At 44.1% G+C, this 16,065-nt stretch overlaps 1 protein-coding gene across 8 annotated transcripts in view; it reads left to right on the forward strand.

The window, feature by feature from the left end:
- The window catches only part of TMEM94 (transmembrane protein 94), a 45,752-nt gene that overhangs the window by 22,689 nt on the left and 6,998 nt on the right, over positions 1–16,065 (forward strand). For 3 of the 8 annotated variants that reach the window (XM_003768469.4, XM_023502560.2, XM_023502556.2), the window contains 17 exons: positions 6,249–6,368; positions 7,276–7,403; positions 7,800–7,936; positions 8,427–8,629; positions 9,012–9,163; positions 9,455–9,557; positions 9,776–9,862; positions 10,303–10,419; positions 10,773–10,829; positions 11,121–11,225; positions 11,788–11,952; positions 12,184–12,393; positions 13,017–13,326; positions 13,633–13,806; positions 14,693–14,795; positions 14,890–15,107; positions 15,864–16,045. In XM_003768469.4, coding sequence (XP_003768517.1) covers positions 6,249–6,368; positions 7,276–7,403; positions 7,800–7,936; positions 8,427–8,629; positions 9,012–9,163; positions 9,455–9,557; positions 9,776–9,862; positions 10,303–10,419; positions 10,773–10,829; positions 11,121–11,225; positions 11,788–11,952; positions 12,184–12,393; positions 13,017–13,326; positions 13,633–13,806; positions 14,693–14,795; positions 14,890–15,107; positions 15,864–16,045 — 2,571 coding nt within the window. The remainder of the gene's footprint in view (positions 1–6,248; positions 6,369–7,275; positions 7,404–7,799; positions 7,937–8,426; positions 8,630–9,011; positions 9,164–9,454; positions 9,558–9,775; positions 9,863–10,302; positions 10,420–10,772; positions 10,830–11,120; positions 11,226–11,787; positions 11,953–12,183; positions 12,394–13,016; positions 13,327–13,632; positions 13,807–14,692; positions 14,796–14,889; positions 15,108–15,863; positions 16,046–16,065) is intronic. The other 5 variants (XM_031965789.1, XM_031965791.1, XM_031965790.1 and 2 more) reach the window with 5 other exon arrangements.

A 16,065-nucleotide genomic window follows, 5' to 3' on the forward strand; every position in this document is an offset into this window, starting at 1 on the left:
GCCTGCTGGAGATGGGGTGAGATATTGCCACTTACTATTTGTAATTTGCCCCTACTTAGATGAGCTTGACTATACTGACAGCAGAGTAAAGTAAAATCTATAGGGAGCAATCAGGCACAGAAAACTACATTTTCTCCTACCACCAGCCTGTGCATGCGGGCACTTTCTTGGGAAAGCATGTAATTATAGAATGCCTTGTTTTTCCTTTGCTGTGTTTTTCTTAATAGCCAGTCTAGAGATTGGTGCCCCAGGCTAGACACAATAGGAGCAGGTAGGGGCATGGAGTAAATGCTTAAAGATACTTTCTCTGCTTTCTGTTGGAACCTGATTGGCCAGTCTGGGAGTGGAGCCGCACTACCACACCTACTGCCCTAAGAAAGAAAATGGGATGTCCAGACTGTACTGAGAAAGAAGTCAGAGAGAGGTCTCAGGCTAGAGTTTTTTACGAGAGGCGGGACATTGGTTCTTGTTTTTGGTTTTTAGTTGTTTGTGAGTTGTTGGGTTTTATTTTTTTTTTTAAATAGAAAATAAGCTAGCCTTGAAGATTTCTAGATGCTGGGAAGGAGTTAGGTTACAGTTCTGTGGTCCCTAAAGAGAAATACAAATAACTAGTCAGAGAAGAGGCTGTGTGACAGCAGCCTAGTTTGTATGACAAGACTAACCTTTTTGTGTGTTATTTGTAGTTCTCTTTTCTTTTTCTACTTGAAATCATTTCGCTTTGGTCCTCACTTAGTTTTAGTGATTTCCCAGTGAAATTTTAGCTCTGTGCAACTTGGATGTCCTTTCCCTACTTTTCTTTCCTTTGTGCAGTTTTCCCATTACTGGTTGTGTTGGTGGCTTCCCCCATATGACACTACTACCTTGACCAATGTTTCAATCACTGGCTGCACTTTTTCCTACTCTCTGACATAAAGATTTTGGAGAGGAAATCAAATTTGTCTTTGCTTCTCATGTAAGGCTTCCTTTGTTGTCATCACTCAGCAGCTGTCTATGCTCTTTTAAGGCTCACTCCATTCAAATTTTCTGCCTAATTCAGAGCCTACTACTTTTCTTTCAGTCCCAATGTCTTTCTTCTTTCTTCTCAAGGAGGCTTGACTCACAATCTCTTCTTTCAACACCTGCCTTCATACTAGGGGACATAAATACTTTGACTTTGCAATTCTGAAATATTCTTAGCTCCCTTGATTTCTCCATATTTCCTTAGCTACAGACATAGGTGGCCATACCCTTGATCATCTCACAAGCTTCCACTTTAACAAACAGAAACCCTCTGATTCCTTTAGTAGATTATAACCTTCTACCATCTATTCTTTTTCCTTATTTGACCCTTCAATCCTTCCATCCCTCAGTTTGATTCCAGGACATCATCCTGCTCTTACCTCACTTTCTTCTCTTGCCATTCTCAGCCCTATAGTTATCCAGTTCAACTCTGCATTGTCTCCTACTCTTGAATGGATTATTACTCTGTCCTATCAGTTCCATGCCTTACCAAGTTCCAATTCTAAATTATTCTCACCATCTGTCTCCTACTCCTACCCACTGCTAAATGAAACTAAATGAAGTCATGCAATCTCGCTACTGGATGCATGACAAATTTATGTTACTTAAGCTCAGGTAGGCCCTCGATGTAGCATGATGACCCTTCTCCCTAATTCAATCTTGATGCTCTCTTCCCACAGACTGGGCTGTTTAGATTTTCACTTCTTTCCTCAAGCCTCTCACATCTTATCTCTCCCTCTCAGCAGAGTCCCTTATCTCCTACCTTACATAGAAAATAGGCCATTTTTCATTAGTCCCCTCTTCTCAAAAGCCTTTGACATTATCTCTCATTCACTTCTTTATTCTAGACTGATGAAGAGGAGTGCCCTTGATCCTAAATGTTTGAACTCTTAGTCTATTGGCTCCTTTCTTGCCATTTTCAAACATATCCAAGGCTTCTCTATACTGAAAAAAATAAAACAAAACTTCATTTAATGATCATTCCCTAGAAGTTGTTGTCCAGTACCTCTCTTCTTTTTCATACCTAAACTCCTAGAATAAGTTATCTGAACTCCTCTCTGAAATTCCTGTCATCTAAATCCATAGTGATCTGAGTTACCAAACCCATGGGTATTTTCTCAAACTTCACGTTTCTCAACTCCTTTGCAGAGGTTGACCCTGCTGACTACACTCTCCTCATGGATAATTTATTTTCTCTAGATTTAACCTGCCACTCCTACCTGTCTGACCATTCTTCCTCATTCAGTTTCCTTTAGGCTGGCTCATCATCCATACCACCCTCCTAACGTGGATAGTCTCTGAAGTTCTGTTTTGGTCCTCCTCTGTTCTTTGTCAGTGTAACTTGTCATTGATTGGCCAAAAAAAAAAAAAAAAAAAAAAAAAAAGGTCCCAGGCCAAGCCCCACTTAGTCTTTGGGCCCTGATTGATTCAGAATGAATATAAATAGAACTGTTTCTATTTTGGCCAGAAACCCTGAGGGTCTTTCCTCCCAGATTGTTTTTTTTTTTTGTTTTTTTTTTGACTAGATAAAAAAGGCCTGTCTTTGTCTCTTTTCATTTTTTACCAGCCTTAATCACTGCTTAAGTGTTGCCTCAGTCAAACTGAGACCTGTTAAAAACTTTAGCTTAAAAAAATCCCAAAGCATCCAGGGCTAAATCCAATCTTCCTGATCTGAATCTTATTACTGGAACTCAGATGACTCTGGAAGGGAAAGTGAGGCAGATGCCTTGCACTCACTTAAATCCCATTTATGTGTATGTCCTGACATCACCTCCCATAGTCCTCTTGAAGAACAAAGGAGAACAAACAACATTCTCTCACTCTACGACTTCATTAGTTTCCATGGGTTTCATTGTGATTTCCATTCTCTTATTTATAACTGATTCTAAGATATTTCAAATTGAATGTCCTATAAGCTTTTCAGACTCAGTATATTATCTTTCTTCTAAAGCCCACTTTCTTTTGCACTTTTCTATTTCTGATGAGGCTCCTACTGTCCTTTCAGTCATCTTAAGTTTTTAACTTTGGTGTTATCTTTGTTAGCCTATTCTTTATTCTATTTACCCAATCAATGGACAAATCTTGCTATTTATGGCTCCACATCTCTTCCTTTTCTATTACCTCTATTCACCCTCAATATTCATCTCTTATGCTATTGCTATAGCCTCCTGATTAATCTCTTGGGTTTAAATTTCTCCTTTCTTCATCTTCCACATAGCTATGAAAGTAATTCTCTTTTCTTTTTTATTTTAGTAACTTGTTTTTTTCCCTAATTACATGTAAAAACAATGTTTATTTTTAAAAATCGAGTTCCTAGTTCTCTCATTTCCTACCTTCCCTCCTCATTGAGAAGGCAATTTAATATAGATTATATATGGGTATCATACAAAATATAGCCATATTGTAAAAGAAAACACAGACCAAAACAAACTACCCAAGAAAAACAAAAGTTTGTTTTTTTTTTAAAATATGCTTTAGTCTTTAGTCAGACTCCATCAGTTTTTTCTCTGGGGATGGATAACATTTTTCATCCTAAGTCCTTCAGCATTGCCTTGGATCCCTTGAATCACTGTATTGCTGATAACTGATAAAGGCTTCACAGTCGATCATTGTACAACATTGCTATTATTATGTAATGCAGTTTTCTTAGTTCAGTTCATTTCACTTTGTATCAGTTCATGTAAGTCTTTCCAGGTTTTGTTTTGTTTTTAAGAGAGTCTCGCTTGTCATTTCTTATACAACAATAGTATTCCATGACAGCCACATACCACTTTTTGTTCAGCCATTCCCCAATGATATACCCCCCCCAATGCAGGATATCCCCTCAATTTCCAATTCTTTCCCATCACTAAAAAAGCTACTATAAATATTTTTTACAAATAAGCCCCCCCCCCCTTTTTTTTAATCTCTCTGGGATACAGACATAACAGTGGTATTTTTTAATCAAAGGGTATGTATACATACCAAATGTAGACATTTGGATATAATTCCAGATTGCTCTATAGAATGGTTGAATCAATCTACAATTCCCCCAGCAGTGCATCAGTGTCTCAATTTTCCCACATCCCCTCTAACATTTGTCATTTTCTTTTTTTGTCATATTAGCCAATCTGATAGGGGTGAGGTAGTATCTCAGAATTGTTTTAATTTGCATTTCTCTAATCAGTAGTGATTTAGAGCAATTTTTTATATGGCTTTAGATAGTTTTGATTACTTCTTCTGAAAACTGCTTCTTCATATCCTTTGACTATCAACTTGGGGAATGACTCTTATTTTTATAAATTTGACTTCTCTGTGTATTTGAGAAATGAAGTCTTTATCAGAGAAACTCACCATAAAAATTTTTTTGTGAAAGTAATTTTCTAAGAATTCTGATCTGACCAGTGGCTTCTATAACAATCCTTTGAAGTAGGTGCTGTTACAAGAGTGTAGGTATTGTTGGAAGATCAAATGAGATAATATTTGTAAAGGTACATAGCACAGTGTCTGGCTTATAAGAAGCACTACATAAATAAATGTTTATTCACTTCCTTTTTCAAGTTCTATAGTTCAAACTGGCTTTCTGGCTATTTATCACATAATTGTCTTCTATCTTCAAGCCTTTGCAATATCTCCCATGTCTCTTTGAATCCCTTATTTCCTCCAAAGCTCCACTCGAGGACCACCTTTTCTGTGAAGGCCAAACTGTTAATGTGCCCCATCCCCACCCATTACAAAATAACTTACCTTGTATTTATTTTATATCTGCTTATTAATTGCATATTGTCTCCACCTATAAAATGTAAGTTTTCTCAGGGAAAGATTTTTTTGGCCTAATGCTCCACTATCTAATCCAATGCCTCATTGTTTATTATTTAATTGGTTGGCTATTCTTGCTTCAGGCTGTTTTCTTGTCTTCTCTGATTATCTAGTCCTGTCTGAAGAGTTATTCTGAACTTTAGCATCTTTATGTAAAGATCTAAGCCTCAATATAAAGGTAGATGTAAGGCGGAGGATACAAGTGGTTCTTGGTCTTTAAACCTGAATCATTTGTACAAGGCCAGTTATAATTCCACTGTCTCCCCTCCCTGGGGTGGGATACATTTCTCTTGCCCAGTGCTTCAGGTAATCAGAAGTTTTGTTTTTCATTTTCATCTTTCCCTTGGAAGCCTTTATTTACACTTCTTTGTTGATTTTTCTCTACTTTTAAGCTAACAGTAAAAAGTTAGATGAGATAAACTTTAGTCTCAGCTGGTACTTCCTATGAAGCCTAAGTCCACTGGAATTCCCCAATAGGAAAATGGATGGATATCTTGAATATGAACTCCCTATACCAATAGTTATTTCTTCTTTTAAAAAATGTTTAATTGATAATTTGTACATACTTTTACTTGAATGAGTATGAGTTTTCACAACCTTTACTATTGGATATTTGTAACATGATTTGTTGCAGGGAGGGAAAAACCGAAGCTGGAAGGAAAGAGCAATAAAATGGGGCAGGCACCTTGATTAGATGGGTCTATAGGCACATGATAGTATAAGTCACAGACTTTTCAGTGTAAAAGAATCTGAGAGGGCTGATTGAGGGCCAGATAGCCCACTGATCCTCTGTCCTTAACCCTCAATAGAAAATTTTGGGTATCATTGCTGTTAGAATCAACAATCCTTCTCTGTACATAAGCCACCTTCCCTGGCTTATCAATTCCTTTATGAAGGGTATTTCTTTCAGACCTTCATTTATTTTTTTAAACTTAATTTTCTGACACATTTTGTTTTGGCACAATAGCTATTTCCCAACATATGTCCAAACAAACCCCCTTTAAAAGTATCTTCCCCTCCAAACAGTTAAGTTTGATGTGTCCTTTAATGTTGACCATCTAGCATTGACTCTTATATTTGAACAGAGCTTCTCCAATTTGACTTTATTTAAATTGTTGTAGTCGTTGTATATATTAAACATTGATGCTCTTTTGCTGGCCCTTAACATTCCTCTTATTCATGCACTTATGTTCTCATCTCCTAAGGGTCCTCTCAGAGATATTGAGACCTCATTTTCTCCTGGTTTAGCAATAGGGGTGGGATTTTTTTTTCCCTGGTCACTTTAGCAACCTGGAACATGGGGTAGAGCTCAAATTTTTTGGAGGCCTTCAGTCTCCCAAAGTCTGTTCTCCCAATATTGAACTTAGGGAAATCTAAATCTAAATAACTTCTGGCAGTGACCTAAAGGGTTTCTACAAGATGGTTATGATGCTTTGTGCTTTCTTCTGTAGGGCGATCCTCCCTTGGCCCTGGGCCTATCCACAGGTAAGGCCCTTAGTATCCTGAAGGAGCAGCTGGAGGCAGTGCTAGAGGGGCACCTAAAGGAGCAGAAGAAAAACCTGACATGGAAGGTGAGATTTTTCCCTGCTTTGTGTATCAGGGCTGCCAGCAGAGGAGCTGATATTGCCTCTTTCTCCCTTCCAGGCTTAGGCCAAAGTAGTGTATAGTAGAAAGAATCCCAGATTTGATAGAACATCTTGGCTCAAATCCCAGCTTTGTTATTTGCTACATGCATGGCTTTGGGCAAATTTCTTTAAAATATTTTTTTAAAATAATAGCTTTTTATTTTCAAAATACATGCAAAGATAGTTTTCAACATTCACTCTTTTTTTTTTTTTTTTCCAACATTCACTCTTGTAAAACCTTAGGTTCAAATTTTTTTTCCCTCCCTTCTCCTCCCCCCCCCTCCCCTAGACAATAAATAATTCAGTATACGTTAAACCTGTGAATTCTTATAAAAATATTTCCACATTTATCATGCTAGAGCAAATTTCTTAACTATTCTATTTCTTAGTTTCCTGCTCTGTAAAATAGAGGAGTTGGGTTAAATGATTTCAGAGGTACTTCGCAGCTCTAAATCCTTTGATCCTGGCCCAGACAATTGAGTGGGAGGATGCCTAGGAAATTTATTTGCTAAGAGGAGTATAGAGTGCAAGAAAGAATCAGTATAAGTTTAAGGGGTGCTTACTCTTACCTTTGCAAAGTGAAGTTTGTAAATCTAGAACTTTTCACTGGGGACCATCATTTAAAAGCCTAAAAAAGTAAGGGTTTCCTTTTAATGATTTCCTGGATCCTGATCTCTAGTAACAATAGGCAAATCTTTGGCTTATTCATAACTTTGCCTGAGAGATGAGCAGAAGGTCAGGAGCAAGTGTCTGTGAGAAGGAGGCTAGATACATGACCCGAATGACCCCTTGGTGCCCCATTCTGGCACCTGAATCCAGCTACTGATTTGCAACATCTTTACTCCCTCCTTAGGAGATATGGAAAAGGAGCTTCCTGCACCATGGTAACCGCTGTTCTTGTTTTCACTGGCCGGGTGCTTCCCTGATGCTGTTGGCAGTGCTGCTGCTGCTGGGCTGCTATGGGAGTCAGCCAGCTGGGAGGTAAACATGGTACCCTGGTGGCTACCAGAAAGAAGTGGTTCTCCACCTGCTTCCCCCCACTCCTGTTTTCCTTCCCAGGCCCAGAAGAAAGTTCTTCTTCTTTCATCCATAATGCTAATAGGGGAGAGCAAAAATTGCCCCATGAGCTAGGGCAAGTGAGAACAAAGACTTGTGGCCATGTACTACCTTTTGGGCCAGGGCCCTGAGCTGTATGGACATCTCTTCTGTTCTGTGACTGAGGCCGGAAGACCAGGCTCATGTTGGGCAATCTGAGTGAGGCAGCCTCCTGGCTGGGGAGGGAAGTTAGGGCCGGGAGAAAATATTTTGAGTCCTGAAGGTGGGCTGGACTGGAGGCTCTGCCCATGGCCCCTGAGCTGTCTGGCTTTCTTCATACAGCCAAGGGGTAGAGTTGGTGAATGCTACGGCACTTCTTCTGTTGCTGCTTCTGAACCTCATCCTCATTGGGAGGCAGGAGCGGCTGAAACGCCAGGAGGTAGAGAGAAGACTTCGGGGAATCATTGATCAAATAAGCGGTAAGGGTGGGGATTGGTCCTTTTGGGGGCTGGGGAGGGTACCCTGGGATAGCAGAATTTTGGCTTTCTCCTCTCTTACTGCCATTCAGACCTTTGACCACCAAGGCTGGCAACTTGGTGCTTGTCCCTGCCCTGGCCCAATTCTGAGTGAGTTGGAAGATTAAGAATGAAAGTTAAGTAACAATTTGAAATCCAGCTCTAGAGCCAGGGATTCATGATCCATTGAAAATATTGTTTATGATAAAGTGCCACTTCATTGGTTCAGATGGTAGGGATTTAAGCTGGGTCTTGAGGATGATTCTGAATTGAGAATGTGTGGAAATGTAGAGAAAACATTCCCAGAGATGGATAAGAAAGTGTTAAAGGTAGAGAAATGAAAATGAGATAGTTGGATTTGGGTAAAGTGAAGAGATTGGTTTGATTATTCTGGAGCATTTGTTTTGGGGAGTTGTCAAAGATTGCATTATTTCCTTCTTCCTCTTCTCTCCAGATGCCCTTAGGGATGGTAAGGAAGTCAGGTGGCCAAATGCCATGTACCCTGATCTTCATATGCCCTTTGCCCCATCCTGGTCCTTGCACTGGGCCTACCGAGATGGACACCTGGTAAATCTGCCAGTCAGCCTGCTGGTGGAGGGAGATGTCATTGCCCTGAGGCCAGGTCAGGAATCCTTTGCTTCCCTGAGGGGGATCAAGGTAACTCAGGGTTTTTCTTCCCCTTCCCTGGGAAATATTGCTGGGATAGTGGGAGGATATCAGTTTATTCCTGAAGCTTCAATGCCATAGCTAGTTCCTCAATTTCTCAGCTGTGACTTTGGATAGTATAGGGCATGATTTGCTATTTAGTATGTCTTCTTATTCCTACCCTCTTCTTTCTGCTGTTTTTAAATTGCCAGAAACCTTAAAAGGCTCTCTCCCAGTTGCTTATTTACTTTCCAATATCTACATTACCCCAAGCAATCTTCCCAGTTGTCAGGAATCATAGAGGACCTATGGCTATAAGTTAGGATGCTATAGGGATGTCTGGGTACTAACATTTTCATCTACTCTTGTCCATCTTTCCCCCCTTTGCTGACAGGATGATGAGCACATTGTCTTGGAGCCAGGTGATCTGTTTCCCCCCTTTTCTCCTCCTCCCTCTCCACGGGGAGAAGTGAAGAAGGGACCACAGAACCCCCAACAACACCGACTCTTCCGAGTTCTTAAGACCCCTGTGTTGGATAACATCAGGTGAGAGGGATGCTGCCCTTCTTACAAAAAATTGCTCTCTTTCTTACTCTTCTCCTGATAGAAATTTGTTAGCTCACGTACTCACTCTCTTCTCAGTGGGGATTTTTTGGAGACATTGGTCATTGGACTGATCTCTGAGCCAGCAGTGGGAGACTGAGCTGGGCAGGGGTGGGATTAAAGATTGGACATTTTGCCAGCTAATGAGTCAGTTTGAGGGACTAGTGACATGTCCGTGTGATACGTTTTGGCTATCTGGATGAAGCCTGGGGCTGAGGCTGTTTTTTTCTTCAGATGGTGCTTGGATATGGCCTTGGCTCGACCAGTGACTGCTCTAGACAATGAGAGGTTCACGGTGCAGTCAGTGATGCTGCGATACGCGGTGCCTGTGGTCCTGGTGAGGAGGAGGAGAGGAGGGTGGGTCAGGCCGGGGAGCCACGGGCATGACGAACGGGGCAGAGACTCTGTGCACAAGTGCATGTGACTATGTTGCCTAAGAGATGCCCAGGCAAATTTGAGGAGAAATGAAAGAGGAGAGTGCTTTTTGAGAGTGTAGGCTTTGCCTTGTGTGTAAGGAGGCTAGAAGGAATTGAGACTCTGTTCTTTTCCCAACAGGCCAGCTTCCTCATCACTAATGCCCTGCGCTTTGTGTTCAAGGCTCCAGGAGTCACCTCTTGGCAATATACCTTACTCCAGCTGCAGGTAAGGAATTCTTTCCTTTGAGCTTGTTTCTTTCTTTAATTACATTTCTGGGTTACTCTGTTATACCTCTCACCAAAGAGTAGCTTTTGCTCAGATTTATTCCAGGTGTGTGAGGACTTTTCCCATTGAACTGCTCTGATGCTAGATTTTTTTTTTCCTTTGGGGAGAGGCAAAATGTGACGATGTGATCATTTTTTAAATGGAATGGTCAAGAGAAGACCATCTTTCAAATATGGTACAAAGCTAGAGTCTGATACCTAAGCCTACGCCTGAGTTGTATTCCTTCCTTGGTCAGATAATCTTTCACGGTGGTCCTTGTTTCCTATTCTTATACCTATGGATTGGCCACATAACCAGAAAAATCCCTCCCTTTCTTTCCCCTTGTGGGGCAATACAATAGATCTTTAGGCTACTCTGGTGGTGGGTTTTTCTTTCTTCAGGTGAATGGTGTCCTGCCAATCCTCCCACTGTTGTTTCCCGTTCTTTGGGTACTGGCCACAGCCTGTGGGGAGGCCCGAGTCCTGGCCCAGATGAGCAAAGCCTCACCCAGCTCCCTGGTAAGTCAAGTTTTGACATCTTCACTGTGGAGAGGTAGAAGGAAGAGAAGAGAGGGTTTGACTGTATGCCCTAAGGATAGTTTGACTTATACATACTGGGATCAGACCATTGGTGAGTGTAGTGAGCTAGTTAGCATAGAAGAAGGACATTAATATGAGGTTCTTGCCATTGGTGGTTCTCCTCCCATCCCTCACATTTTCCTCTGTATGGAGACACTGTCTCCTGATGTATCTTCTTTCAGAGAAAGTGGAGACCTTAACTTAGGGCAGAGCTCTTGGTGTTGCCTTCACTTACTACTGCTTGAACCTGTCTTAGCTGTTTCACTGATAAGAGCTTTCATTTCTTGATATAGTTGGCCAAGTTTTCAGAAGACACTCTCAGCAGCTACACAGAAGTGGTCTCCTCTCAGGTGATTTCCCCATCTTCAAATTCTTCTTTTCCCTCCCCTAAACCTTGAGAAGTTTTTGACCCTGACTTTTCTCTTGGGACTTTTGTAGTCTAATAGTCCCTGTCTTGTTGGACTGAATCTGAGCCCTTTCCCCTAATTTCCTGTTCCTGAACCAGAGAAGCTTTGGTTGAAACTGATACTTCTCCATGCTTCTTCTACCTCGGAACTTTCCTTTGAGCTCTAGGTTTGATTCCCTCAAAATCCAAGCCCCCAAATCCTCATGGTTTTCACAATGTCTTCTCTTCCAACTAGGAAATGCTCCGCTGCATTTGGGGTCACTTCCTTAGGGTGATCCAAGGAAAGTCATCTACACTGAGCTACAGCTCTAGCTTGCTGCACAGCTTGGGCTCTGTAACGGTGAGGATCATCCCTGTCTGAAAAGAGAGGCCCTGAAAAGTTGGGGAAAGGAAGGGATACTATAGGAACCCCGCTTTGAGGAAGAAGCTGTTGTCTTTCAGTAATAGCAGTGCTAATAATAACTAAGATTGCAAAAAAACTTACAAATATTATCTCATTTGATCCTAACAACAATCCTGGGAGGTAGGTGCTATTACTATTCCCATTTTACGGATGAGAAAACTGAGGCAGATTGCTCAAATTCATATGGCTAGGAAGGCAGGATTTGAACTTGGGTCTTGCTTACTCTAGGTCCAGCACTCTAATCCTTGACAGCACCTAGATTTTAAACTCCTAGACCAGAGAAGCTTTGCTTTAGCCCGACACTTCTCTATTCCTTCTATTCCTGGAATTCTCCTTTGAACTTGAATGTTCTTTGGACTTACAGAATTTCTGTCCTCTCTGGGCTCTGCAGGCCAGCTTATTCCCAAAGACAGGAAGACACTTCTGCGACTCAGGGTGTCCCATACAGAGTCAAGGGTAGCATTGGGCACTTCCCTTATCAGGTCCCTTCCTGCTGCAGGTGCTATGCTGTGTGGACAAGCAAGGAATCTTGTCCTGGCCCAACCCAAGCCCTGAGACTGTCCTGTTCTTCAGTGGGAAGATGGAACCGCCTCACAGCAGCCATGAAGACCTGACTGATGATCTGTCCACTCGTTCCTTCTGCCACCCTGAGGTAGAGGAGGAGGTACGGCCGGCTCCTGTAGGCCCAAAATTGGGTTAGGCTGTTCAGCCTCTGGAGCCTGGCCAGTGGCCTCAGGGAGGGTGGAGAGTGACTGGAGCTTCGAATATGGCCCCTGGGGAGGATTAAGGAGGGCAAAAGCACGAGAGGGAATAACCCTCTTCTCCAGTTACTGGGAAGGGAGAAGGGGGTCACTGGTGTCTCTCTCTCAGGCCTCCCTCTTCACATTCTCCTTAGCCCCATGAGCGAGATGCTTTGCTGTCTGGTCCCTTGAGTGACACCTTGCACCTCTCCAATGAGCAGGAGAGGGGTGACTGGCCTGGGGATGGCCCCAAACTGCCTGAACCTCACCCTCACCGAAAGCTGCATGGGCGCAATAAACATCCCTCTGGCTCCAATGTGAGCTTCAGCAAGGACATTGAGGGTGGGGAAGAGGAGCCATTTAAGGTGAGGGGAGAAAAAAAAGGATAGGTGCTTCTGTCCTTTCCCTTGCCCCTTTGGCAATCCAAAGAAATGGCAGAGATTCTGAAGCCCCTATAGAAAAGAGCTTGATGGAATTTGTTTCTAAATCCTGAAGATTCCTCTGATCCCTAACCTGACATTCTTTTGTAATATAAGCTAATTTCCTCTTCTTTGGTCCTGCTCCCTACCATCCTTCTTACAGTTCTCCAGAGAGAGGAAGCCAGTGATCCCCTTAAAGCCTTTTTTCCAAGTGAAATAATACCTTTTAAGCTTTCCTTATCTCTCCTCCTCCTTCCTTAGATCATTTTACACCTTTCTCCTTTGGTTTTCCTTCTAATGGTTCTTTATGTTCTTGAGATTCAGAGGGCTGGAAGAGGCAAAGAGGGAAACATGGAGGGGATGATTGAGGAAGATCCTTCAGGCTACCTTTTGAATAGGGAGGCCTTGAGTTTGGCTGACTGTCTCATAGCGTCCTGAAAATCTCCTTCCCGCAAGCTGGGGACGAGGGTGAGCTTGGAACAGTCTCACCTTTGTCTTTGCCAGCCTGATGGGTCTATTTCCCATCTCTCTCTCCCTGCCTCCTCTGCTGCCTTGACTGCTCGCTCCAGGCCGTGAGCGAAGGGGACACCTGTGAGGCGGAGGACTTTGTGTGTGACTACCACCTGGAGATGCTGAGCCTGAGCCAGGACCAGCAGAATCCGTCCTGCATCCAGTTTGATGACTCCAACTGGCAGCTGCACCTCACCTCCCTCAAGCCACTGGGGCTCAACGTCCTGCTGAACCTGTGCAATGCCAGCGTCACTGATCGTCTCTGCCGCTTCTCCGACCACCTCTGCAACATCGCCCTCCAGGAGAGCCACAGTGCTGTGCTGCCTGTCCACGTGCCCTGGGGGCTCTGCGAGCTGGCCCGACTCATTGGTACAGGGCATGCCCTCTCTCTGGCTGGCGTTGGGTGGGAGAGCCCAAGTAACGAGGGGGACGGGGAGCTAATGCTTGTATGCTATGTAAGCCTCCTTTGCATGAAAAAGGGAACAGAAATTGGCCATTGCTTCTGCTCTTTTCCATTTAAGTTGCCCTGGCTGAGTGATTAGGGTGATGTGGCCCAATGTAGAGAGATGACAGGAACATAGATGTAGTCAGCTCAGATAAGCTCTGGGGAGAGACATATGCCTGAGGTCCTTCTGGAGACCCTGAGCCACTTCTTCCCACTCTCAATCTACGCAGGCTTCACTCCTGGTGCCAAAGAGCTCTTCAAACAGGAAAACCACTTGGCACTCTATCGCCTTCCCAGCGCTGAGATGGTGAAGGAGACGGCCTTGGGGAAACTGTCCCGCGTTACTAAGCGGCGTCCCCCACTGAGCCACATGATCAGCCTCTTCATCAAGGACACAACCACCAGTAAGCCTTCCTATCCCATTATGTCCCAAACCAAGTCACCCTTGAGGAGGGAAGCCTGTTACTGAAAGGGGGATGATAGCCCTCCCTGACAGCCAGCCGCCTCTCTTACCGTCTTACCTGTCTCACTGCTCCCGGTCACCCAAGCAGCCTGTAGAGACGCAACTCTGGCCACTGTAGACTCTTTCCAGGAAGAGAGGGGGAGAGAACTACTTAGATTTCTGAGGACCAGTCTATGGCAAGACTCAAGGTTTGGGGATTAGCTACAAAGCTTAGCTCACTGGAGCTTCTTGGAGCTGTCCCTATCAAAGTGGACAGTTTCTCCAATAGCCCAAGTTCTGGGAAGCTCATTGGAAATCTAGAGGAGAACCCTCTGTAGTTCCCTCCCAAAAAATGGTCCCAGCCAGTAATTTTCATTAAGGCAGTGCTGTTGTTTTGGGGAGCTTTCCTGGAGGATCTGTAAGGACCATTGAGGGGCGAGAGAGGATTGGGAGAGTTATTTGCCATAGTGTTCAGGGTTGAGCCTATAATGGCAATGAGCTTTCTAACCCTTGCCTAGCTGGAGGCTTTCAGATACTGGTCTTCCTGTTTTTCTTCCATTCTTGAATGTGAGACCTGGGTAAGTAACTGGTAGTTGCAGCCTGGCGTAGAATTACCTTGGGTGCAGGCCCATTGCCAGGAGCCTTCAGAATTGCTTTTGAATGGTGGAACTGCCTGGTCCCTGCTTTTCCCTCTGGCTCCTTGGCACCAGGGGTGTGGCCCAACTTTGCGAGGATGGCCTCTAGCAGAAGTCTCAGAATGCTGGGCCCATGAGGTCAGAAGGGGCTGTGGAAGGTCTGAGGTTTGGAGTTTGGAGCTCACCTTTAAGTCTTGGCCCCTTCTGTCCCAGGCACCGAGCAGATGCTGTCCCATGGCACCGCCGACGTGGTCTTGGAAGCCTGCACAGACTTCTGGGACGGCGCAGACATCTACCCACTCTCTGGCTCAGACAGGTAGGGACTCCTGTCTGAGGCTCCTGTGGGATCAGGAGCAGCCAGCCCCAGCCCTGCCAACTGGGCTCATTTTCTTCTCCTCTTTCCCTGACAGAAAGAAAGTGCTAGATTTTTACCAGCGCGCCTGCCTCTCAGGCTACTGCTCTGCCTTTGCCTACAAGCCCATGCACTGCGCCCTGTCCTCTCAGCTTAATGGCAAGTGTATCGAGCTTATGCAGATGCCTGGCCACGGGGCTATCTGCTCCTCCTGCGAGCTTCCTGGTACCATCCCCATCAAGCAGAACACTCGCCGCAACAGCTGGAGCTCTGACGGTACTGGGGCAGCCTCGGGGCCTTCTCTGTCTCTCCTGGGGTAGCTTGAGCTAGTTATTGCCGTTGGCCTGGCCCTCTGGGTCTGGAAGGAAGCCTTCCAGGCTGAGGGAGGCTCATAGAGGATCCTAGCCTTGTCTGCCTTTATTCTGTTAGTGTACTATAATGGACTTGGAGTCTGGTAGTCCTGGTTTCAAAACCTGTCTCTGCCATATGTGAGTGGTGAGGCTTTTCACCTGTCTGACACACGTATCCCAATCTGTAAGATTCAAGGTGTTGGACTGATTTCTTAGTTTCCTGTTAGCTCTTGATGTATGAGGGCCAGCTTTCTTTCCCTTGTCTGACCAGAACTTCTCAAAGGACTGAAATTCCTTTCCTCCTTGATCTTCTCATGGAATCTCTTGCACCCAGGAATTTGGGAATTCAATCATTTGGATGTGTAGGGTTGTCTAGGGGAAAGGATTTAGTTAGGTAGACACCTGCATCCACAAGCCTTTCTTCCACAACCTGACTGATAGGTGTCTTTTGTTGTCTTTTTTCTTCTTACATGTGTGTGTCTGTATGTCTGTCTGATTGACTGCCTATGTCTATGCTGATGTTGATTTTTATATATCTGTGTGCTATGCTATGTACATGATGCACTGAATATCTGTATCTGGGTGGCAATGCCATGTGTGGTTTCCCATCTGGGTTTTGCGATATGTGGCTGTTGTGGCTGTATCTTGGCTGGGCTGCACATGTTGGTTGCACTGTCTGAAGAAGGAATCGGTGAAGTGATGGAGAAGGAGGATTGCATGCAAGCTCTGAGTGGCCAGATCTTCATGGGCATGGTGTCGTCCCAGTACCAGGCCCGTCTGGACATCGTGCGCCTCATCGACGGGCTGGTCAATGCCTGCATCCGCTTTGTTTACTTTTCTCTGGAGGATGAGCTCAAGAGCAAGGTGGGACTAGCCTCCTCCCC

Source organism: Sarcophilus harrisii, chromosome 4 (genome assembly GCF_902635505.1).
Source record: "Sarcophilus harrisii chromosome 4, mSarHar1.11, whole genome shotgun sequence".
Classification (NCBI taxonomy): domain Eukaryota; kingdom Metazoa; phylum Chordata; class Mammalia; order Dasyuromorphia; family Dasyuridae; genus Sarcophilus; species Sarcophilus harrisii.